Source organism: Penicillium cataractarum, assembly GCF_028827025.1.
Source record: "Penicillium cataractarum strain IBT 29864 chromosome Unknown utg000007l, whole genome shotgun sequence".
NCBI lineage: Eukaryota > Fungi > Ascomycota > Eurotiomycetes > Eurotiales > Aspergillaceae > Penicillium > Penicillium cataractarum.
In genome coordinates this window covers 2208999-2231168 of record NW_026622743.1, presented here as the reverse complement: position 1 = coordinate 2231168, position 22170 = coordinate 2208999, and the positions used below count along the sequence as shown (strand labels likewise).

Sequence of the window (22170 nt, the reverse complement as noted above, 5' to 3'; positions counted from 1 at the left end):
CCTTCCTACTGTATTATTATCAGCGATCTATATACTCTGCTCTCGTCTAGTCTACTAAAAAGCTTTGAACAACCTACTCCAGCATCCAATTAAGAAGCTAAAAGGAAAATAAATGACACGAAGGAACCAGCCCGCCTTCCCAAGGGCATAGGCCGTACGTGTCAGTAAACAAATCTGTGCAGCTGTTCAAGGGGGAATATCATTGGTCATCTCGCTGCTCTATACAATACAAATCAAGCAACACAGTCTCAACCCTCAACCCAACCGAACACCAGCCTGCCGATTCTTACGCGCCTGCTGGCCCATGGCATTATTCATACCCGTATGCTGGCTACTATCCAGCGCAGACATCGCCTCCCGCTTCTTCTCCTCTTCAATCTTCTTCAACCTCTTCTCCGTCTTCATCTTGCCGCTACCCTTGCCGTGGAACTGGTGACTCAGATGCTTGAACGCCTCCTTCTGGTTCATCGAGCGTCCGTATTCATCCGTATATTTGAGTTGCACATCCGGCTTGTACTCGCGGTTGAAGATCTCCGCCATCTGTCGGGCTTCTTGCTGATCGCGCTGTTTGTTCTCCCAGCGTGCGTATTCTTCGCGCTCGCGGGCGGACATGCGATCTAATTTGCCGGAGGCACGGTCACGCTCACGCTGTGAGCGGGCACGGCGCTCGGCATCGGCTTCGCGGTTGAGCTTATCCTGTAGGAAGCGCTGGCGATCGCGAAGTAGAGCGTTCGAGCTGCTGCTGTCGGTCTCCTTGACGAGACCGCGTTGCCGCAGCATGGAGAGTGTAGCACCGAGACCCTGGTCCAATGTAGATTCTTCTTCCAGACCCGTTCCGGTGAGTTCCTGCGCGGCCTGGTTGGACTCTTCGCGCTTGAGACGTTCTTGGAGGTCTTCCTCATCTTCAATATCGTTGTAGCTCCGCTCCATATCCACGTCTTCGGGCTCCTCTTCGTCTTCTGGTTTGGCGGCCGCCTCGGCAGCGGGTGTCGCAGTTCGGCGTTCTTCCCGCTCGGGGAGAGTGGGCTTTTGTAGATTAGAGACAAACTCTGAGGTCTCGTCAATTACCAGACCGGGTTCCTCGGCGCCGTCCTCTGGCGTGTCTGTGTCCATGGGTGTTTGAGAATCCTCTTCACGAAGTTGGCGAGCAAGGTCTTCTGGACGCATCTTCTTGCGCTTCTTGAAAGCAGCACGTCGCTGGAGTGCAAGTGAAGCCTGAAGGTCATCATCATCTGCAAAAGAAACGTCTTCGTTGATGGGCTTCCGGGCAGCCGTGACTGGTGCTCCGTTTGTAGAATCGATTTCCATAGATGATCCGTTCGTTGATTCGGCAGGCAAAAGACCTTCATCGTCTATCGCGGCTCGCTTTGTCGTCTTGTTCTTCTTCTTTTTGGGCTTCTTAATCTTGACTTCGCTGATGTCCATGTAATCTGAGGTCTGGATTTCTGGCTCCAGCTCAAGACTGAGAGCGCTCTTCTTCAAGCCCGCCGAAACCTCTTGTCGCTTGGCCTGCCTTTCCTCCTCGGTCGAGCCCTTTGCATCAAGAGTGAATCTCTTTCGCTTCTTGCCGTCAATCTCTTCGTCGTATTGGGCGAGGATTCCTTGGTTCTCGGCGGTAGGGTCATATACAGGTTTGCGCTTCTTGAGCTCGAGTTTCTCCGTAGTCTTGTCCTTCTCAACCAGGTTGATATCCTCGAGTTCATCACCCTCTTCCTCGTCATCCACGGCCGCATCCTTCAAGGTAAGAATGTGATCTTCGCCACCCTCAAAGTCGCCAATCGCGTGTCCGACCTTGATACCGGCCAGGTCTTCGGCGGTGTACTCGGTAGCCGCAGCGCGCTCGCGCTCCTCTAATTCCTCGGCAAGTTTGCGCGCCCGTTCTTTCTCGATTTTCTTGGAGCGTTTCTTGGACTGCATCAGCCATGCCTTGGTATCCAGATCTGCGCCATCGGATTCTCCGAGGGTAGCGCCTTGTAGCTTCAAATTTCTCTGAGCAATGTCACGCGCCCTCTTGATGGCAGCATTCTTCTCCTCTCGTTTCTTCTTGGCGTCGGCCTCATCCTGGAGTTTCTTCCAGTTATCGTAGCCCTGCGCTTGTCGGGTCTCTATCGTGCTCGCGGGTTCTTCGTCGGAGTCGTCTGCGCTCGCGTCGTCCTTGAACTGCGGACCGGTGGCGTCGTCGGCTTCAGCACCAGGGACGGGGAGTGGTTTGAGTCCCAAAGCGACTCGAATTTTATTGTTCTGTTCGATGGAAAGAGCGTCCGCCATCTTGACAGAAAGTGTGTGCGAGCACAGCGACACAAGAGGAGAGAAAATGAAAGTTGAATAATCTAAGCTGTCTCGAAATGAAAGGTGCTTGCTGGGTCCTCTGATAACGCCGCCCGGGATATCATCATGTGACCTGGACCATTTCGAGACGCTATACCCGAAATGGACTAGTTCCAGAAATTTCTCCTGCCAATAAATAGCAGACCAGCCGCACTTCTCTTTCTCTTTTTCTTCTTACAACCACGGATCTGTGTCCAGCATTCCCGTTGACGGAGTACCAGTCTGACTGGCATCTCTGTGTTTCGGTTGAGAGCTGGGCAGATCGACGACCTTGGAGCCACTCATCTTCCAACATGTATGGCACCCTTACGGTTTCCTGTCGACAGATCTCAGATTAAGTGTTTGCGCCGGGTGTCCCTCGGGTCTTGAGCTCCCGCCTTGGTGAGCTCGGCTTGAGGCCCTGGTTGCGGACGGCGTCATATTCCACCCCTCTTTACCGACTGGCCGTTGGCCTGTGAGGTTAGGGATAAACCATGACCAGCCAACATTTCTTTCCGTAGCCTACAGAGTGGTAGATTTGATTTTGTGTAGATGCGCTTAGTGGAATTCAGCGTCAGCCATGCTCTCAAGTGGGCATAGTATTACTGCAAGAATCTTCTCGCGTGTATGCTATTGCTATCAGCATAAGCTCTATGCGAATTGCAACCTGCAAAATCCTACTGGGTTGATGGTCTGCATCGGCAAACCGAAAGCTACGGCAAAGTTCTAGCTGGTCGCCCGAGGAACTGATATACGGCCGCAAAGCTGTACAGTATTCATCAAGATCATAATCATGTCCCATCACACAGACGGATGTGTATCATATCTCATTCGTAGTTTACAACAACTTCAAGTGTCCCGTCACCCCATCAACAACGCTCTTAGGTCCCAAAACACCCAGCACAGTGCGACTACCACTGGCAATCTGCGTGCGCCCAGCATCCTGAATAACGCGCGCGCAGAGCCCGAGGCTCATCGCCTGCGCCTGGAGCAACAGCAGCTCATCCTCCGACTTGATCTGCAGCGCGATCTTGGCCTGACCGCCACGCTCCCAGCGGCGCAGGATGGGGGAATCGGGTTGGTGGGTGATGAAGTATTTGTAGCAGGCGAGGGTAGCATGGGAAGCTTGGGCGGCGATTTTACCTAGAAGCGCAAAAGAACAGAGTCAGTCGATGTTTCCAGTCTCGCGATGAGGCTTAAAATCTCTTTTTCGTAGAATTAGACGTACCCTTGGTCATGCCCAGATCTGTCCGCACGACCAGCACAAGCTTGACTTCCTCCTCGTTCTCCTTGAAGGACGCCAGTTCTTCACCGTTGCCTTCGTCCTCCTCGTCGCTCTCCTCGTCCTCGGAGTCTTCTCCCTCAAATTCCTCGTCGGAGGAGTCCTTGTGGACCTTCACATCGTAGCCGTTGGGCCAGCCCTGTTTCTCTCTGAAAAGGCCCAGCGAGGCGCCTTGCCCGATGAAGTATCCTGTGACGCCGGCAACAATGGCCGTGGCGATCACGCAGGCAGCTGTCGTTGGGGACGTGCGATCTAGTGGAGCCGCCATTTTTGTCTGTGAGGGCGTGAGGGGGTAGGTATTTGGGGGAGAATTGTCGAGGTTGAGGTTGTGTTGCGCCAAGTTCCAGTAAATCGGGTGCTCTGCTCCGCGCCTGGCCGCCTCCCGCGGCCTCGACCAGCAGAGGCTCCGCGACTAGCAAGAGCTCGAGTTAATCTACACTAGTATAAATCGGACTTTTATTTTTTGGTGTTTGTATTGTAACCCATGTTTAGTAACCTCTTTAATTGATCTAGAATTACGGATTTAGTTACATATGATACAAATGGAGCTTCGATCCTAGATGTCCCTGTCGAGATATATATCGAGTGCGAGCCACACTATGTAACTATCTAGCCGCACAGCGGTTACAAAGTAACTCATAGGTCAACACCTCAAGATCTAGAGCACTATGCCCGCTGATTCAACCTGAGAGGACCTTACAAATCTCATAGAGATAGTTAGGTACCAATGCTGACGTTATCCACAACTAGCAGGTAGGTATGGCCTATTCGATGGACCACTCCACCTGCACCTGACGCAGAACCACCTGATATACACGCGATGACCGCGTTGAAACTATCTTCCTACGTGTTCACGCTTCAACTTGGATCAAATCAATTAAATTACCTATGGGAGCCAGTGCCAGAAAAGCCATAAACCAAAAGCAAACCACAGAAAAAAGGGGACAAGATCACCCAATGCATTGGACCCATCAATAGCCACTATTTACAACCCAAAAGTAAGGAAGCATGGTATAATTGAGAAAGAAAAGCGACACCCTTCTAGTTCGCACTTCCGGCGGGAGCAGGACGACGAGGTTGCGTGCCAACGTTAGCCATACGGCGGCCCCTATATCATGAGAATGGTTAGCAGAGCCCAATGTAATTTCGTGACGCGATTAGACGCGTCGACGCGACGATCAACCCAAAGAATGGCACTTACATGACGGTACGGCTGAAGAAACTGATGGCAATCATGAAGGTCCAGCTGGGGACGGCACCCATCGCCCAGATGGCGTAGCCGAGAGGAACGTTCAGCTGGTACTGGGCGAGCCAGCCGTCGGTGGGGTGCAGGGCACCCTCGTAGGCCTCGACCTTCTCGAAAGTCTTCTTGGAGTGAACCTGGTACAGCTCCTCAGGGGTGACGGTGGTGGTGTTCATGTACACGACGTGGAGAGGAGTGGGGAGACGCTCTTGACCCTCGGGCTGGGCCTGGGGCAATTGGAAGTAGAAGACGGAGGGAGCGCCGGCGGACCAGGTGGCGCAGAGAACGCGCTCTTCCTCGCAGTTCAGCAGACCAAGGTTGGGGGAGGTGGGGTCGGCAGCGAAGAGGAGGACGGATTCCTAAGAGCCGCGATGGAGGGTTAGCTTACGTGCTCCGTTGATGCTTTGGGGGGTTCAACGACGCGGTATTTCAGAGGGATACGCGCGCAATGGGGATACTTCTTACATTGAAAGCCTTCTCGGCGACATCGCAGCGGCCGAAGCAAGTCTTGTTGCCACCAGTGACGAAGATGTACCAGTCCTGAGCGTCCTCGGCAGGAGTCAGGATGGACTGCCAGTTCTGCATGGTCACCGGGGTGACGCGCTTCTCCGAGACCTTCTCAGCCATCTTCTGGATAGGCTCAGCCGGGACAGCCGTGGGGACAAGGTTCTTAGCCTTGTTGAACCAGCCCTGCACGCGGTCGGCGAGGGGCACCTGCTCCTGTGCCAGAGCCAGGGCAGGGAGGAGAGTGATGAACGAGGTGAAACGCATCTTGATGGCTATGGGCAGGCGAATTAGCTGGGATCAATAGAGATAGGACAGACCAAATGATGAAGATAGATGGCCGGAGGAATTTCCTGATGAACTCACCAATTATGTTGACACAGTCGATCAATTGAAAGCAACGGCACCCGAGGGATTAAGGAGGAGAAAGCATTCGGGTCAGCTTGAGCCTTGACGACAGCTGGCCTGAGCGCCCGGGCCACCCGAGCCAACCAGACCGGACTAACCATCGCGGGGAATTCGGCCGATCCACTCAGCGGCCGTTATGTTAGTATAGTGTTTGCCATTGACTCTTGTAGTTCTATCGGAATTGCATTGTATTATGAAGCGATTAGAGATAGGCATTTATTTCAACACAGAACATACTTCTGGAAGCTCCACCAATACATTCCGATGCACTACATCGCTCCAAAATCTACACGAAGGTGTACCTTTTCATAGTTCCCGCAATAGTCTCCACTCGGACATTGAACTATGATATGCAGCCTTCTAGAAAACACCCGAGAACTTCCAATTCTTTGATATACTGGCAGACAATACATACTTTCGCTATGCAATATGTTTTGAGAGGCTACAATATAGGCTTTCAAGTGCACTTCTCTAATATCATTGATCTTTTGAAGAGAATATCATCGATGCCTATACCAAGTCAATTTCCTTCAACATACGAAGCCTGCAAAGGCTGCATCTCGCTGATAGTCCATGAGTATATTGTTAGTAGACAGCCATTGATATCACACTCTATAGAAGCCGTAGCCTTTCAGCAAAGACATGGCCACCATACCATGCAGAAGGCACCGCCATACTCGAGGTAGGAGTGACTGTCAGGCATCGATCGATTGCCTGTTTGAACTGGCTATATCTCCGCCAGAGTCTATGAGAATCCGAGGCGGCGATGCCATCGCTTAGTCGTCGAGGGCATAAAACCGCTGGAGACGATTCGTTTTGTCTTTTCTTTTCCTCTCCTCCCATCGACAACGACAGCGCTGAACCACCACCATTACCACCATCTCAAGCCATCTCAAAAATGGCTTTCATCAATCAGCGCACTCTCCACCTCGCAGCTATCATGCTGCTCACCATCACCACCACCCTCGCCTTCGCCCTCGCAATGCCCGTGGCCACCCGGGCTTGCTTGGATCTTGGCCCTGTCACCGGTAAGTCACATTCACCAGTCAGATCAAAGAATATCAGACAGCAGCTGACGTGTTGAATACAGGCCACTCTTTCCTTACTCCGGCCCGTCTTCAAGTCGGCCAGGGAAATCCCTATGGTAAGTGTCAACAAGATCCTGATACACGAAGTACATCACAAGCATTCAAACTAATTCAATTCAACAGGCGGCTCCGATGATCCGCAGTCAAAAGCGGCACGAGATCACGGCTCGTTAATTGTCATCGTCATGATCTCTGTCTTTTTGGCTGCTGTCGTATTCTTCCTCGTGTCCAAGAGACTAGGACTGATGGAGGTGTACGGTGCGTGGTGCCGAGGCTGGCGAGACAATCTCCGGCAACTGAATCCCAAGAACATTTGGGATAAGTGGTGCGCGTTCTGGAAAGACCGCACCCGCCAATACCGACACCGCCGGGAGGGCTTTGAACTGCAGCCATACCCAGGCCCACCACCAAGCGCACCTTATCAGCGCCTACCCTCTCCTGCCCGTCCTGCTCCCGCCCTGATACGACTTGGCCGGTTCCAAGTAGGTAGAGGGGTGCTGGGGGCCGGGCAGTGAAGGACGAGGAGAAGAGACGTGGGGAGGAGGAAGGGGGGAGGAGGAGGAGGATACCCGTTTGTTTTGTTGTTTGTTGTTTTGTCGTTTGTTGTTTTGTCGTTTGTTGTTTTGTCGTTTGTTGTTTTGTCGTTTGTTGTTTTGTCGTTTGTTGTTTTGTCGTTTGTTGTTTTGTCGTTTGTTGTTTTGTCGTTTGTTGTTTTGTCGTTTTGTTCGCGGTCTCTCGAACAAGAGCCGCTTTTGTGAGAACTTAGCACAGTCTGAGACCACCTACTATCAGCGGTGGCTAAATAAATCGTTTTCGCTGAGAGTTTGAATCATCACCTAGTGGGAAGGGTCTTCCCAAAACGTAGAATAAAATCCCCAGAATCGCGTGAATGGCGTAAGTAGTTGAAGGTAGATCTAACATTGCAGGCCATCAGAAAGTTGTTAGTGTCGGAAACCCGCATGATTCCCCACTTTATATGGACATGGCTCTGATCTTTAGGGCGGTCTGGGAAGCTACAGAAGAGCCATGTTGGACGAATGGCTACTTAAAGTCTCCTATTGGAATACTATTCCCTCTCAAGCCGGAATTCTTGGGGAGAGGGCCGTGTTATTTTCGCTCAGAAGGGTTTCGTGCGGAAGGGCAGGAGAGGTTAACATTTTACGGACTCCGCAGCATCCTTATGACCCTTAACCTATACTCACACAAATTCCATTGCAGTTGATGAACGCCACTCCCAAGTCATGCCCCGGAGGACCCTAAGTTCATGTCCAAGGGCACTGGTTGACGTGGCGTCAAGGGCAACGTCCGCGGACTACAAAGACTTTGGTGAAGCACTTGATATTATGGTGTAGGTAGGATAGAAGGAATCCATGAACAATCCAAATCCTGGATCCCGGTGCTTTCTCACATTCAATGTCGAAACCTAATAGTAATCAAAGGAGCCAAAGACTGAACGAGGTCAATTTTGACTACCCATGTTAGTGGGACCTTTAAACTGCCAAGGTGGTGTCTTCAGAGATAAATGATATTAAGTTAGTTATTGTTACGTGGTTCCAATTCAATCTGGAGGAGACAGGAGACGAAGCTCTGACTATTTATCTTGGTGGGTTCAAACCATTGTGAATCTCATGAAATTTTGCCTTTTACCAGCGTGCCAGGAATCCTACACACGCTTCAAGTCATCGGGTATAGTTCAGGATTTATCTACCTTTCTGGGAGAAATCTTGACACCAATGTAGAATCAGTCTCTTTCAGATGAGACATACTGGTGACTATAATCTCACAGATACATTAGGAGGCCATCACAAGAGAAATAGATGGTACTCTATTTCTCTCTCTACGAGGCAACACCCTCTGCCGATATATCAAATAATCATTCCGCTTACTCGAGAATATCATGGCATCTGGTCCAGGCTTTGTTAACAGACGGCCACACTCAATCCAACTAGCCCGCCTACTTACATTTATCATTCGAAGCAAGACACCGACCATTAGGTGACTGACTTTGACTCGACACCCATATGCATGCCCATCATTGCGAAAAAGAAGATGAAACCGAAAGTAATTCACACATATTCCCAGTGTCTATATCGTCACGAGCCTTGAGAACGACTGACTTCCTCTGTTCGTTTTCGCTTAGATTTAGGCCGTAGAACTAGTTGCTCTGCTTGCCTATGATACGATGAATGACCGAGTCAAGGGCATAATACATGAAGATCATGGACTGGTCTCACCACCAGAATTAACACCCTTCAGTCGCCATTTCGATGGAAAAGTGCATTTTGAAAAAAATGATGAAGCAGAGTCGGTGGCTGTCAGGCCGAAGTACATATTTCCGCTAAGTGGACGGGAAGCCCTGTACCCCACATCCTGTAGTCGTATGCACTGGTAGGGCAGATTAATCGCGCTATAACGCAATGAGAGACCTCGGGTGAGTGACTAAGGGTTACCTATCACTTTATTCACGGCTAGGTGGCTTCTATACGTATTCAAGCACGCAGCTACACCTTTGCGAGGGTGGTACTTTCTATGGGAATTGTGATGGACCTAATTTTTCGAGACTTCTTTTTGTGCACATAATATTTGGCCAGTCTCAAAGCTCCACCAATTATATCAAGTGTATGTAGATCGGCGAGTGTTGGCAACTTGGCCCTCGTGCATGTACGAGTATGAGTATGACGAACCTAGGTTAAGCCCAGCGGGGGCAGGAATTGCTATGACGACAGCGGCCAATTTGTCCAGCAGAGAAGGGGCTCAAGGCGGCGGCATCTTATCGATAGGCGAGGTTGACGAGGAATTGAGTGATAGGCCCTGGAAAGATTATCAATCGGGCGAGTCTAGAGTGTGGAAAGTCCTTTCACCGGTGAAGTCCGTTGGTGAGTCTGCCTGAGACGTGAGGCATATAAGCCTGAGGCATCCAGTTGCCCCGATGTCGGTTGCGGCCTCAAAGAGGAGATGTACCACGATGACATACTGCATTTTCATCTAACCCTTGACTTTCGGATACTGATGGATATAAATGATAAAGTACAATACCACGCCCTATGCACAATAAGAATGCAGAATCACATTTATTGACCACCAAAAAAGTAATGATCAGATTGAGTCATAGGCATCTCTAGAGTGCTTTTCAGTACTTCGGGCGAGGGCGGCCAGTGAGCGACTCCGGCGACTTCCCCACCCCCAGCGAAAGGCGAAATTTTTCAGTTTTTTTTTTTTTTTGCCGCCGAGCGAGGGAGCGACGATTACTACGCAGAAAGGAAGTACACCGCCCACTCCACTCTTTTATGACTCTTACTTCCTCTTCCAAAGTTTCAAGACTTAAATATCATCTCTGACCGTGGACTTCGTTGTGTTGGTCCATTTGTCTTGTCTTTCTTGAATCCCGAGCTTCATCTCCAAAGCTCCCCCGCTACTCCCCCCGTCTACCCCTCCACCACTTATCACCAATCTCCCCCCACTATCTACGCACACAATGTGTCCCGGTGCCGACTCCGAGCCCAATGGGCAAGCTAACGGCGCCAACGGTGCCAATGGCGGTATGATTTCATCCTGGGAGACCTAATACACGCCGCTCGGTTGGCTGACTTTTGATATCTCTATAGCTGATCACCCCGGCTTCACCGGTATTGAGACCCGCCAGAACCCTCACCCCTCCGCCTCCCGCAACCCCTACGGCCACAACGTCGGTGTGACCGACTTCTTGAGCAATGTCTCCCGTTTCAAGATTATCGAGAGTACTCTGCGTGAGGGCGAGCAGTTCGCCAACGCTTTCTTCGATACCGAGAAGAAGATCGAGATTGCCAAGGCCCTCGACGACTTTGGTGTTGACTACGTGAGTCATCCACAAAAGATCATGGCCGAAACCAGCATTTTGGGCTGTAAAAAACTAACCACAGTCATGACAATAGATTGAGCTTACCAGCCCCTGCGCTTCCGAGCAGTCTCGTGCCGACTGCGAGGCTATCTGCAAGCTTGGTCTGAAGGCCAAGGTACGTCTCCAATGCCAATGTGGCGAATATCACTGTGAAACTGCTCGGCTAGACAGTTTCTAACCATCTCATAGATTCTTACTCACATTCGCTGCCACATGGATGATGCCCGTGTTGCTGTTGAGACCGGTGTCGACGGAGTGTGAGTCACCCCGCATCTACTTTTTTTTTGTGGCTTTTTCCCCAAAAATTTCCGAGTTGGACCCTGACTTTGTACTACAGCGATGTCGTCATTGGTACCTCCTCCTACCTCCGTGAGCACTCCCACGGCAAGGACATGACCTACATCAAGAACACCGCCATTGAAGTTATCCAGTTCGTCAAGTCCAAGGGCATTGAGATCCGTTTCTCCAGTGAGGACTCTTTCCGCTCTGACCTCGTCGATCTGCTCTCCATCTACTCTGCCGTCGACAAGGTCGGTGTCCAGCGTGTCGGTATCGCCGATACCGTCGGCTGTGCTTCTCCCCGCCAGGTCTACGAGCTCGTCCGTGTCCTCCGTGGTGTTGTCGGCTGTGATATCGAGACCCACTTTCATAACGACACTGGCTGTGCTATTGCCAACGCCTACTGTGCCCTCGAAGCCGGTGCCACTCACATTGATACCTCCGTCCTCGGTATCGGTGAGCGCAACGGTATCACCCCTCTTGGTGGTCTGATGGCCCGCATGATGGTCGCCGACCCCGAATACGTTAAGAGCAAGTATAAGCTGGAGAAGATCAAGGACATTGAGGACCTCGTCGCCGAGGCTGTTCAGGTCAACATCCCCTTCAACAACTACATCACCGGTTTCTGTGCCTTCACCCACAAGGCCGGTATCCACGCCAAGGCCATCCTCAACAACCCCAGCACCTACGAGATCATCAACCCTGCCGATTTCGGTATGACTCGTTACGTCCACTTCGCCTCGCGTCTGACTGGCTGGAACGCTATCAAGTCGCGTTGCCAACAGCTCAAGATCGACCTGACCGATGCTCAGTGCAAGGAGTGCACTGCCAAGATCAAGGCTCTGGCCGATATTCGCCCCATTGCCGTCGATGACGCCGACTCCATCATCCGCGCCTACGCCCGCAACCTCAAGCTGGGTGAGGACAAGCCCTTGATGGATCTGACTGCCGAGGAGCAGGCCCAATTCGTGGCCAAGGAGAAGGAGATTGCTCTCGAGGCTCAGAAGAACGAGGTTACTGCTTAAGCGGTGCCTCTTGTCTCTGTTCAATAAGCGTGCGTTCTTTTGTTCGCCCAGAATATCTACGCGTCTTGGCTTGCGGTATACCCCGCTAGACTTAGACTCGACCAGAGGAATCTCTGATGATTTGATGTGATTTATGCGTTTGGGACTTTTCCTTATTTTTTTTTCCTTTGTCCTATGTGGTTTTGAAAAAGTCTTTTCTTTTTTTTTCATATCTGGAATTCGTTCAAAGAAAAAGAACGACTGGACTTGTGGTGTTTGGAGAGTCCTATACCAATGTACATAAGCGCCAGCCTTGATACGGCTGCAGCAATTCCAACAACTTGATTCAAAAACAAAGTTCATCGAAAGCTTCCTACTGTAATATCGAATACGCTATCTCAAGGCTTGATATTTTAAACATAAATATTATTTTGACCTATACGTAGAGCATCAATGCCTCTACGCCTATCCAATCTTCATGTGGCAATTTCGTAGGTGCAGCAATCCCCCAACCTCGGCACGGCGCTAGACTGCGTCCGGCCAACGGGGTCCCGCGGACGCCGGGTGCTACTTAACGACCATCTCTCCGCCAAGTTTCCCGGCGCTCGTCAGCATCATTACCTCCTAGAGACATACCACTAGGGCCACCATGAGTTCCGCAGTGCTCCCTGTCGCCCTGCAGAACAAGCTGGTGGGCTACGGCCGGGCCTCCCGTGCCCATCTCTCGGCCGTGAATCTGGATCTGTAAGTATGACAATCTGGCCCAGCACTCATCCATCAATGGGACCTGCCCATTCCCCAGGAACCCCATAGCGACGATCGCCCGCTGACCAGCACCTTTCGTATCGATAACAGGATCCGCAATATCGTATTCATCCTCTTCCTGTTCCGGTACATGCGCAAGACCTTCTACTCGCTCCGCGGATACGGCGTGTTCGGCAGCATCCGCAACGTCTACATCGCCGCCCGTCTATTCTGTTACTCCCTCTTCCTGCGCGCCCCGGGTGTGCGCGGCCAGGTCGATAAGCAAGTCTCGACCGCGATCGAAAAACTCGAGACTAAGCTCGTGCAAAGCGGGCCTGACGTGAATCGTTATCTCACCCTGCCTGCGGAGGGCTGGTCCGCCGATAAGGTTCGCGAAGAGCTAAATAAGCTCGCTGGCTTGGAGCACACCCGTTGGGAGGATGGTCGCGTCAGTGGTGCGGTTTATCACGGCGGAGATGATTTGTTGAAATTGCAGGCCGAGGCCTTTGGGCAGTTTGGCGTTGCAAACCCGATTCATCCGGATGTTTTCCCTGGTGTGCGGAAGATGGAGGCTGAGGTTGTTGCTATGGTATGAGATTTGTGATGTGCTAGGGTTGTGGACTCAATTGTTAACGATGGTTGTAGGTTTTGAATATGTTCAATGCTCCCACGGATGGTGCTGGTGTTACTACCAGCGGTGGTACCGAGTCCATTATTATGGCTTGTCTGGGTGCCCGGCAAAAGGCATTCTTGGAGCGAGGAGTGACGGAGCCTGAGATGTAAGTTTGGATACGCTTTCCAGTTCCAACCCGCGCACTTGCTAACACGTTACAGGATCATCCCTGATACCGCTCACGCGGCCTTCATCAAGGCTTGCAACTACTTCAAGATCAAGTTGCACCGTGTACCTTGCCCCGAGCCCGAGTTTAAGGTCGATGTCAATGCCGTTCGCCGCCTGATTAACCCCAACACCATCCTACTCGTGGGTTCGGCACCTAACTTCCCTCACGGTATTGTCGATGACATTCCCGCCTTGTCACGCCTTGCTACCAAGTATAAGATTCCTCTCCACGTGGATTGCTGCTTGGGTTCCTTTGTTATTGCCCACTTGAAGAAGGCTGGCTTCCCCTCGCCATACGAAGAGGAGGGTGGCTTTGATTTCCGCCAGCCCGGTGTTACCAGCATCAGTGTGGACACTCACAAGTACGGATTCGCTCCCAAGGGTAACTCAGTCCTGTTGTACCGCAACAAGGCTTACCGTAGCAACCAATACTTCATTTACCCCGACTGGTCTGGCGGTGTCTATGCCTCTCCCTCCATTGCCGGCTCGCGCCCCGGTGCCCTCATCGCTGGCTGCTGGGCTAGCTTGATGAACGTGGGTGAGGCTGGCTACATCAACAGCTGTACCGAGATCATCAACGCTGCTCGCAAATTCGACTCTGCCGTCCGCGGACACCCCTTGATCTCTCTCCACATGGAAGTCGTGGGTAACCCGATGGTCAGCGTTGTCGCGTTCCGCAGCAAGAACGGTGCTATTGATACCTACGATATCGCCGATGACCTGTCTGCCAAGGGCTGGCATCTCAATGCCCTCCAGTCACCACCCGCTCTGCACTGCGCCTTTACTATTCCCACCTCCAAGGCCGTCGACCAGCTCATCAATGACGTGGTCGAATGCATTGAGAAAGAGCTCGAGAAGGCCGAGGAGCGCCGCCGTCAAGGAAAGGCCTACATCCTGGAGCGCGGTGAAACTTCCGCTCTGTATGGTGTTGCTGGCAGCATCCCCGATAAGAGCATCGTCAGCCGTCTGGCCGAGGGCTTCCTTGATACCCTGTACAAAGCCTAAGTCTCTCTGCCAGAGCATAAAACCCCCACCTGACGAATGTAACACCCGCAAGTGACTGCTTTTGCTTGGCTTTCCATACCCCCCACTAGCTGGCAGGTTACAGCGGCGTTTGCGGCGTGTTCGCTCCTGTCATTTCATTCTTGTCCACCAATGCTAGAATTGGTTCAGCGTCGTCTATCATTACCCTCCTTACAATTCAAATTGCACATATTTGCCTCGGCCATCTCTTTCGAGAAGTAGATTTGTAATGGCGTCCCATATAGTACAGTCGACGAATGCGAGAATTGACCCGTCAGAAGATAGGTGGACGTAGATATAGAGTACATGACATAAAAGAAGCCCGCTCCATGCAAAAAAAAGGTAATCCGACAAAAACACAGAAATGAAAAACAAGGGTGTCAAGAGTAAACAGCCCTCATGGCAGAACCCGGTATAAAAGACCACACCCAGCCACAATCAAGGAAGAGCGTTATAGCAGAGCATTATGCAAACGGACAGAAGCCCTGAGAAAGTGAAAAGAGAGAAGATAGAAGAAAACCTCTCAATCTCCATCTTTTTACTGCCCACTCAACTCAGCCCGCTCAGCAACACCACTCTTCTCAACGTAATAGCCCGGATCGGGTTTCCGCTCCAAACGAACCTCCTGCTTCGTAAGAGCGCGATCAACCTCTTCGACGGAAACAAGCTCTTTAACCTTCATGATTTGACCGGCGACGGACGGGGTAACGCGGTGGAAGACGATGCCCATACGCTTCTTGAGGCCGAGGGCCTTCAGGACGTCTGTTGAGCGGCGGGGAAGACCGATCGCTGAGCGGAGCAGTTGAACACGGAAGTAGCTCATTTTGAAGGATTTGAGGAGGATTGAAGGGTTTGGTTGACTTTTGGAGGTGTTTGGGATGTGATCGTTGCGGAGTTTGGTTGTAGAGAATGCAATTGAGACCCTTGGTCCGGGCGAGGTCGGAGAGGGCGTAAGTGGTGTATGTGAGGTAATCGCAATACCGGATTGGAATTGAATATAATTGAGACTTCCGTAGAGGAAGATTGACTGGATCTCTGAGTTGAAGAACTGACCGAGTCCAAGTGAGTCCGGCCGACGGAGTATGCGCGATGGCATCGCAAAATCAGGAGCGGTGTGTCACGTGGATCCACATTCTGCCAGCATCATCAACGGGGGGCGACAGCTCCGCAGCTCGGGATCGCGGGTGGACCCCCTCGATTGCAGCTCACGCCGATGCAGTGTAGTGCCTGGTCATGACCATTGACTCGGCCTGAAGTGTCATATCCTTACGATCATTCTCGGACTTCAAGTCCTACGCCCGCACGCCGATCCCCTCCCTAGCACACCCCCACACTCGATCTACCTTGCGGCCTTACATCCGAGTCTCATAGTGACAACGACGGCCGTCTCTTGGCCGACAAGGCACAGTCGACATGGCGCAAAATGCAAGCGCCGATGGCACGGTATCCATGCCAAAATTGGAGGACATCCTGCGCCATCCGGAAGATCTCGACAAGATCAATGGCCTGAAAGCCGAGTACCAACGCAAGAAAGCCGCCGTCGACTCGCGACTCCGTGAGGGCCTTCGTGAGCAGCTCGAGGCTGTGCAGCGCAGTATCGGAATATTGACCGAGGGTCAACGACAAGTCTCCAAGACCCGAGATGAATTACAAGCCATTGATAAACTATGCGCCGAATCGCAGGATAGCGTGGAGGACTTTGCTCAGATCGACAAGTTGGCTCGGATTCAACGGCATTTTGATGCTACGTTAATGATGAAGAAGGGATTGGAGAACTTTGGTGCGGATCTCCAGGAGGTGGAGGAATTGTTGAGGGAGGATGATGATGATTTGGAGAATCAGCCGAATCTTTTAAAGGTTCATATGCAGATCTCCCGTCTACGAGATTTCCGTGACGAGGCGATGGACCAGATTCAAAAGTCGCGCGATTCCAGCAGCGAGGAGACCTTGACGGAATATTTCCAAGGGCTGGACTCGGCTATTGATTGGTTCGATGATCATCTCGGTACCGCTTGCATGAACCTGATTCCATTGGTCCAGGAAGATAACAGGAGCATGGTGGTTCGATTAGCGGTGGTCGTAATGAACGAGGAGAAGAATGACGATACTGTCAAGGCATTGCAGGAAGCGCAAAAGGACCACAAGGACCTAGCAAGCCGCTTCAAGTCTATGAACATTGGGCCCAAGACTGTTCGAGGCTACAAGGATAAGTTCCTCCAGGCCATCGAATTCTACGCACAGAATCAGTTCAACAATACTAAAGACGAGTTCCTTGAGGACCCAGATCATATGGAGAAGAGCTTCCGGTGGTTCTTCAACGATCTCTTCACAGTCCAGCAGGGTATGCAAGCCCTCATGCCGAAGAAGTGGAAAATCTACAAAACATACACCGATATCTATCACCGCATGATGCACAATTTCCTCGTTGAGTTCATCGACGACCCCGAGGTCCCTGCAGACAACCTGCTGAAGATTATCCACTGGAGCGACAAGTACTACAAGAAGATGAAGAAGCTGGGCTGGACCCCCGCCGAACTCCAACCCAATATTCTGGATGACCGTGAACCAGAACTGGTGCGACAGTGGCAGAGTGTGATTATCAATGCTGTCGAGGAATGGATGGACCGGATCTTCGACACGGATAAGAAGGGTCTTGTGGAGCGACAAGCAGATGCCCTGGACACGAATGCAGATGGTTACTTCCGGACCAAGACGCAGGCAGATATGTGGCGTATGCTTCACGAACAGATCATGGCGGCTGGACAATCCGAAAGAGCCGACGTGGTCGAGGGTGTCATCGATGCCATGTTCCGGGCTCTGAAGGGCCGACAGAGTGCCTGGCAGGCACTCATTGATGAAGAGTGCAACAGGGCCAAGGCTCCTAGCGGTGATAACGAGGGAGTGCAGCTGCTGCAAGACTGGTTGGTCGGCGTGGCCAATGACCAGATTGCTTGCATCGACGACAATGAGGAGACCGGTCAAATGGGCTACTTGACCCGATTCAAGGCCGACGTCGAGCCCGTCGTGACCGCGAAATACATGGCGACTCGGGCCACGTCAGAGCTGGACGCTCTACGCGACGGATATGTGGACCTTAGCACGCACTGCCTGGCACTATTCGTGGACATTGTTTTCACTGTAGATCTCAGCTCAGTCCTCACAGATCTCTTCACGCCCCGATGGTACGGTGAATTCGCCATTAAGCGTATTACCACAACCTTCGAGGATTACATGGTCGACTATAGCCCAGTTCTACACCCCTCTCTCGTCGACATCCTAGTCGAAGAACTCTCAGACGAATTGCTGGTGCGATACCTCTCATCAGTCCGCAACAAGGGCGTCAAATTCCGCCGCCAAGTGGATCCCTTCACGGATAAATTCAAGGACGACATCCTCACCGTCTTCGATTTCTTCCAAAAATACGAGGACTCCTTCCAGTCTACTATCAAGCAGAAGTGGCGCTTGGTCGACTGGCTTGTCCGCTTGCTTGAAGCCGAGAAGGGTCAGGCTATTGTGAATGTCTACGAATCGTTCAAGAACGAGTACTGGGATCTACAGCTGTCTTGGGTGGAAGCTGTCCTCCGGACTCGGGATGACTTTGAGCGCAGTATGATTAGCTCTATTAAAGCCAAGGCGGCTGAGTTGTCTGTTGAGCGTGGCATGGAGACTATCATGAGTCGTCTGAGGTGATCGATTCGGGCCTGATTATCTGGTATAGATTGGCCATTGAAGGTGTTTCCACTTTGTGGAACCAGTGACTCCCAATCGCGAGATTCCAAATCGCTCGTGGCACGCCACCAGCACAAGAGTGCTGCTCACAACGAGACCTTTGTCCAGCCTTGCATCACTTTTGGACGATGTGTTTGTAAGGATGCTGTTTAATATCCGAGAATACTTGGTCTCGCATCGTGGTACTTGAGAAACTCACTTTGCGACAATGCCTGAAGGATTGAAGTCTTGGAGCGAGATAGTTGCTCGAGCTACATCAGCACACGATTACTCTCTGGAAATTTAGACTCCAAGCTGGCTTGGAATAGATTACCCCTTTGTTGCTCCCCTTGTGAACGATTTAGCAGGCAACCGTTGCCATGATCTTGTAATGAAACTATTATATCTTCGAAGATATGGGTATTATTTAGTTTTCTTGAGCCTGATTCATTCGTAAGAAATTCAGACAAGGCCCACTCCTCCATCTAAACTCTCTTCACTACATCTCCCCGAAGAAGCTGATCGCGATCGAGGGCGGGAATCAAACCTTCGCTCAGCGATAACAGTGTATTCCTCGCCCAAGCGTGCATTCAACCCCTGATCCCCAGGACCACCGACCTCGAGCCTTTTAGCGCCCATTTCACAAATAGTGACTGAGTTGATCGCGATATCCTTCGCCCAGACGAAAGGATACTGGGGATGAGAAGATGCAGAAGATGTATCAGGGTCAGATTTAACCTCACCACCCTCCGGCTCTCCGGACTCAGAGAGTGAGGAACTCTCTGTTGGTGATCCGGGTTGAGTGGACGTATCGACGCGTGCTACCATTTGCGTCTCATCAACATAGTAGTTCCGGTACCTGGCCAGAAGACCGCGTGCATCGAACTCAAGCCTCTTCGAGCCATTTCTCCCATTCTTGCCATTATTCCCAGGCCCGAAGTTCCGTCGACCACGAACGTAAATAGTATTCACGAGCGTAGCATGTAGAAGAAGTGGCCTTGGTTTCGGCTTGCGAGCAAGAGCAGCGGCATATGGGTCCAAGATCTGTGGAACTTTGACATTCTCAACTTGCGGGGGCAGCGTTGTCAGCTCTTCAAGAAGAGGTTTATCATCGCTTTTTAAATCCTTGCATTGAGATGCTTGGACTTCATCCACGGCCTTTGGGTCCTTGCTCTCTGCAGGAAGTCCATTTTTGGCCTCACTGAGAATGAACCCTGCTTCTAGAAACTTGTCTCGTAGCATCACACAGAATGGATATAATCGTCCTGTGCGGTCACTTGGAGAAGCATGCAAGACCGTTGCAGCTTTGGCACGCGGTAAAGCATGTAAAGACTCCAAGGAAACAGAGAGTGGCGGAGGGGCCTTCTCCAAGTCTAATGACGAGCCAGATGAAAGAGACGAAGCTTCTGCATTATTTGGTGCTGAGTTTGATGATTTCCGCCTCGACACCCGCTTTTGATGTAGTTCAAAGGCTACTCGCTCCGCTTCCCTGAGCAAGCTCGCCAGGTCGAGTGTTTGAAAGAAATTCAGTGCCTCTGCAAGACGCTCTTTTGTTGGGAGACTCATGACTCCAATGGTCAAATGGATTGTTCCCACGGGTCGCACTGCACCTTGCGGGATAACTGCGTGCGAGGCATTTTGCTCCGATGTCTGAGGCTGACCGTTTGATAGGTCTGCGACTGGGACTGGCGGATAAGCCGCCGTGAAGGCAGCAATTGACGCTTCCAGCTGTGGAAGTGATGTGGTATTAACTAAAGGTAGACAGAGAAAGTGTGTGAGTGCTGGTTGTCTTTCCCGTCGTTGGCCTCGAGGCCTTTGCGACTGATTTGGTGTGTTCTGTTTGCCACTGGACATGGTGGATTTTGTCCCAGTAGAGTATTGTTTTTCTTTTCTAAGAACCAAAGAACTTCTGAAAGACCTCCAGATCAACCGGGAACACATCCGGGAGGATATAATCAGGTGGAGCAATGAATGATGGTTATTGTTTTGGAGTTGATGTCAGCGAAGAATAGCTGGTCACGTTGAATCTGGGTGACGCACGGACCACTATATCTCCATCTCCTTTTGACAGCAGCTGAATTGCTTTAAGCCCTCGTTGTGGGAGAAACGAGGCACTCTTTGTGATTCAACGGAATGCATCAGCTGTCTGAAAGTACATGATGCTTTTCATTTTTCTTCGTGCAATAGACAGGAAACTGAAACTGTAGAAGACTTGAGCGTCACCAGAACCCCATTAATCAATCCATCACTCTTGTCCTGCAAATGACGATGAACGGAGACAAGGTATTAAATACACTTAAGCCGAGAGCAAAATCCCTTGAGAGGATTCCCCTAGCGTGGAAGAAGAAACCATGCTTCTCTTCGAGGAGTGAGAGCGAAGAATTAGAAGCCTGGACAGAAACGGAAGACGGGGCCTCCCATCAGCATGCATACTGGCGAGGATATCATACATCTTGTCACCCTTCAAGACGGACCGACTCACCTAAAAAGACTTCTCTCAAGAAGGGAGAGGAACGATGAGATGCCAGGATCTTAGCCAGGATCATATCTGGAAAGCCTAACAGAATAAAACAGACAACGGGGTCTGCTCTCAGCATTCAACCTGGCGCAAAGGGGAAGCTGGGAGTAATCACCATGGTATCAAAACTCACCTGGGAAGAGATGGCCGATGCTTAATGGTAGTTCGGGGAGAATTGGGATATCCTGACCGACCTGCAGACACCACAAGCATCTGCTCTCAGCATTCGGCCTGGCGCAAAGGGGAAGCTGGGAGAACTCAGATCGTTACTCGCCTTGGAACCTGCAGACACCACCAGCATCTGATCTCAGCATTCGACCTGGCGCAAAGGGAGGCTGGGAGCAATCACCACGAAGGTATCAAACTCACCTAGAAATAGATGATCGATACTTGATGGATATTGGCCGGGGGATTGGGATATCCTGAATCGCCTGCAGACACCACCCGCGTCTGCTCTCAGCATTCGGCCTGGCGTAAAGGGGAAGCTGGGAGAACTCAGATCGTTACTCGCCTTGAAACCTGCAGACATCAGGCTATCCCACTTGAAAAAAGAGTCGTTTCTGCAGCCGCTGCGTCAGTAGCCGGTGAGGAAACCACTTTCAGAGAGCGGCCATCTCACCTTTGACCAGAGAAGACTTCAGTCCTGAGCTCGAAGACATGACAAGAAAGTCATGGCACTAAACAACCTGCATAGAGAGTGTCAGTTCACACTGGGGATTTTCAGAAGGAATGGACACATCATGTGTACAGGTCAGACAAAAGGCAGGTGGTCGGTGGATGGCAGAGGAGATGGGAGATGGAAGGAGATGGGAGATGGGATATATCAACAAGAAGAGGCAGACACGTAAGACGCGAAGACACGTCAACAAGAAAAGACTTACGTCGCGATCCCCAACAAGATGGACGAGGCCATATGAGGCCAAAGGAGAACCCAGCCCTGTCAGAAAAGATCAAGGTCATATTAGATAAGGCATAAGGTTGAGAGGGGAAAAAAGACTGAAGGGGGATATGGGGAGGATGAGCAAGAGGAGGAGGATGAGAAGGAGAGTTGCAGAAAGGAAGAGAGTTGCAGAAAGGAAGAGAGTTGCAGAAAGGAAGAGAGTTGCAGAAAGGAAGAGAGTTGCAGAAAGGAAGAGAGTTGCAGAAAGGAAGAGAGTTGCAGAAAGGAAGAGAGTTGCAGAAAGGAAGAGAGTTGCAGAAAGGAAGAGAGTTGCAGAAAGGAAGAGAGTTGCAGAAAGGAAGAGAGTTGCAGAAAGGAAGAGAGTTGCAGAAAGGAAGAGAGTTGCAGAAAGGAAGAGAGTTGCAGAAAGGAAGAGAGTTGCAGAAAGGAAGAGAGTTGCAGAA

At 51.2% G+C, this 22170-nt stretch overlaps 9 protein-coding genes across 9 annotated transcripts; 4 read left to right on the top strand and 5 right to left on the bottom strand.

Annotated features, from left to right (window-relative positions):
- Nucleotides 1–255: 255 nt before the first annotated feature.
- N7496_008446 (U4/U6-U5 snRNP complex subunit SNU66) lies at nt 256–2268 on the bottom strand (the record flags this gene model as incomplete). Its single annotated transcript, XM_056701365.1, has 1 exon — nt 256–2268. One exon carries the CDS (start codon nt 2266–2268, stop codon nt 256–258), a length of 2013 nt encoding a protein of 670 aa, XP_056553428.1.
- Nucleotides 2269–3145: 877 nt separating this feature from the next.
- On the bottom strand, nt 3146–3857 carry N7496_008445 (aminoacyl-tRNA hydrolase PTH2; the record flags this gene model as incomplete). Its single annotated transcript, XM_056701364.1, has 2 exons — nt 3146–3450; nt 3536–3857. The coding sequence occupies 2 exons, from the start codon at nt 3855–3857 to the stop codon at nt 3146–3148; spliced, it is 627 nt and encodes a 208-aa protein (XP_056553427.1).
- Nucleotides 3858–4630: 773 nt separating this feature from the next.
- Nucleotides 4631–5603, bottom strand: N7496_008444 (uncharacterized protein; the record flags this gene model as incomplete). The annotated part of the gene is made up of 3 exons (XM_056701363.1): nt 4631–4697; nt 4791–5191; nt 5298–5603. The coding sequence occupies 3 exons, from the start codon at nt 5601–5603 to the stop codon at nt 4631–4633; spliced, it is 774 nt and encodes a 257-aa protein (XP_056553426.1).
- Nucleotides 5604–6642: 1039 nt separating this feature from the next.
- Nucleotides 6643–7347, top strand: N7496_008443 (uncharacterized protein; the record flags this gene model as incomplete). Its single annotated transcript, XM_056701362.1, has 3 exons — nt 6643–6772; nt 6835–6888; nt 6956–7347. The coding sequence occupies 3 exons, from the start codon at nt 6643–6645 to the stop codon at nt 7345–7347; spliced, it is 576 nt and encodes a 191-aa protein (XP_056553425.1).
- A 2960-nt stretch (nt 7348–10307) lies between these two features.
- Nucleotides 10308–12013, top strand: hcsA (homocitrate synthase; the record flags this gene model as incomplete). Its single annotated transcript, XM_056701361.1, has 5 exons — nt 10308–10371; nt 10438–10667; nt 10744–10824; nt 10899–10966; nt 11047–12013. The coding sequence occupies 5 exons, from the start codon at nt 10308–10310 to the stop codon at nt 12011–12013; spliced, it is 1410 nt and encodes a 469-aa protein (XP_056553424.1).
- A 628-nt stretch (nt 12014–12641) lies between these two features.
- N7496_008441 (sphinganine-1-phosphate aldolase DPL1) lies at nt 12642–14582 on the top strand (the record flags this gene model as incomplete). Its single annotated transcript, XM_056701360.1, has 4 exons — nt 12642–12736; nt 12806–13325; nt 13382–13515; nt 13571–14582. The coding sequence occupies 4 exons, from the start codon at nt 12642–12644 to the stop codon at nt 14580–14582; spliced, it is 1761 nt and encodes a 586-aa protein (XP_056553423.1).
- Nucleotides 14583–15138: 556 nt separating this feature from the next.
- On the bottom strand, nt 15139–15423 carry N7496_008440 (mitochondrial 54S ribosomal protein uL30m; the record flags this gene model as incomplete). The annotated part of the gene is made up of 1 exon (XM_056701359.1): nt 15139–15423. One exon carries the CDS (start codon nt 15421–15423, stop codon nt 15139–15141), a length of 285 nt encoding a protein of 94 aa, XP_056553422.1.
- Nucleotides 15424–16013: 590 nt separating this feature from the next.
- N7496_008439 (SNARE-binding exocyst subunit SEC6) lies at nt 16014–18290 on the top strand (the record flags this gene model as incomplete). Its single annotated transcript, XM_056701358.1, has 1 exon — nt 16014–18290. One exon carries the CDS (start codon nt 16014–16016, stop codon nt 18288–18290), a length of 2277 nt encoding a protein of 758 aa, XP_056553421.1.
- A 480-nt stretch (nt 18291–18770) lies between these two features.
- On the bottom strand, nt 18771–20162 carry N7496_008438 (uncharacterized protein; the record flags this gene model as incomplete). The annotated part of the gene is made up of 1 exon (XM_056701357.1): nt 18771–20162. The coding sequence occupies one exon, from the start codon at nt 20160–20162 to the stop codon at nt 18771–18773; it is 1392 nt and encodes a 463-aa protein (XP_056553420.1).
- Nucleotides 20163–22170: the final 2008 nt, after the last annotated feature.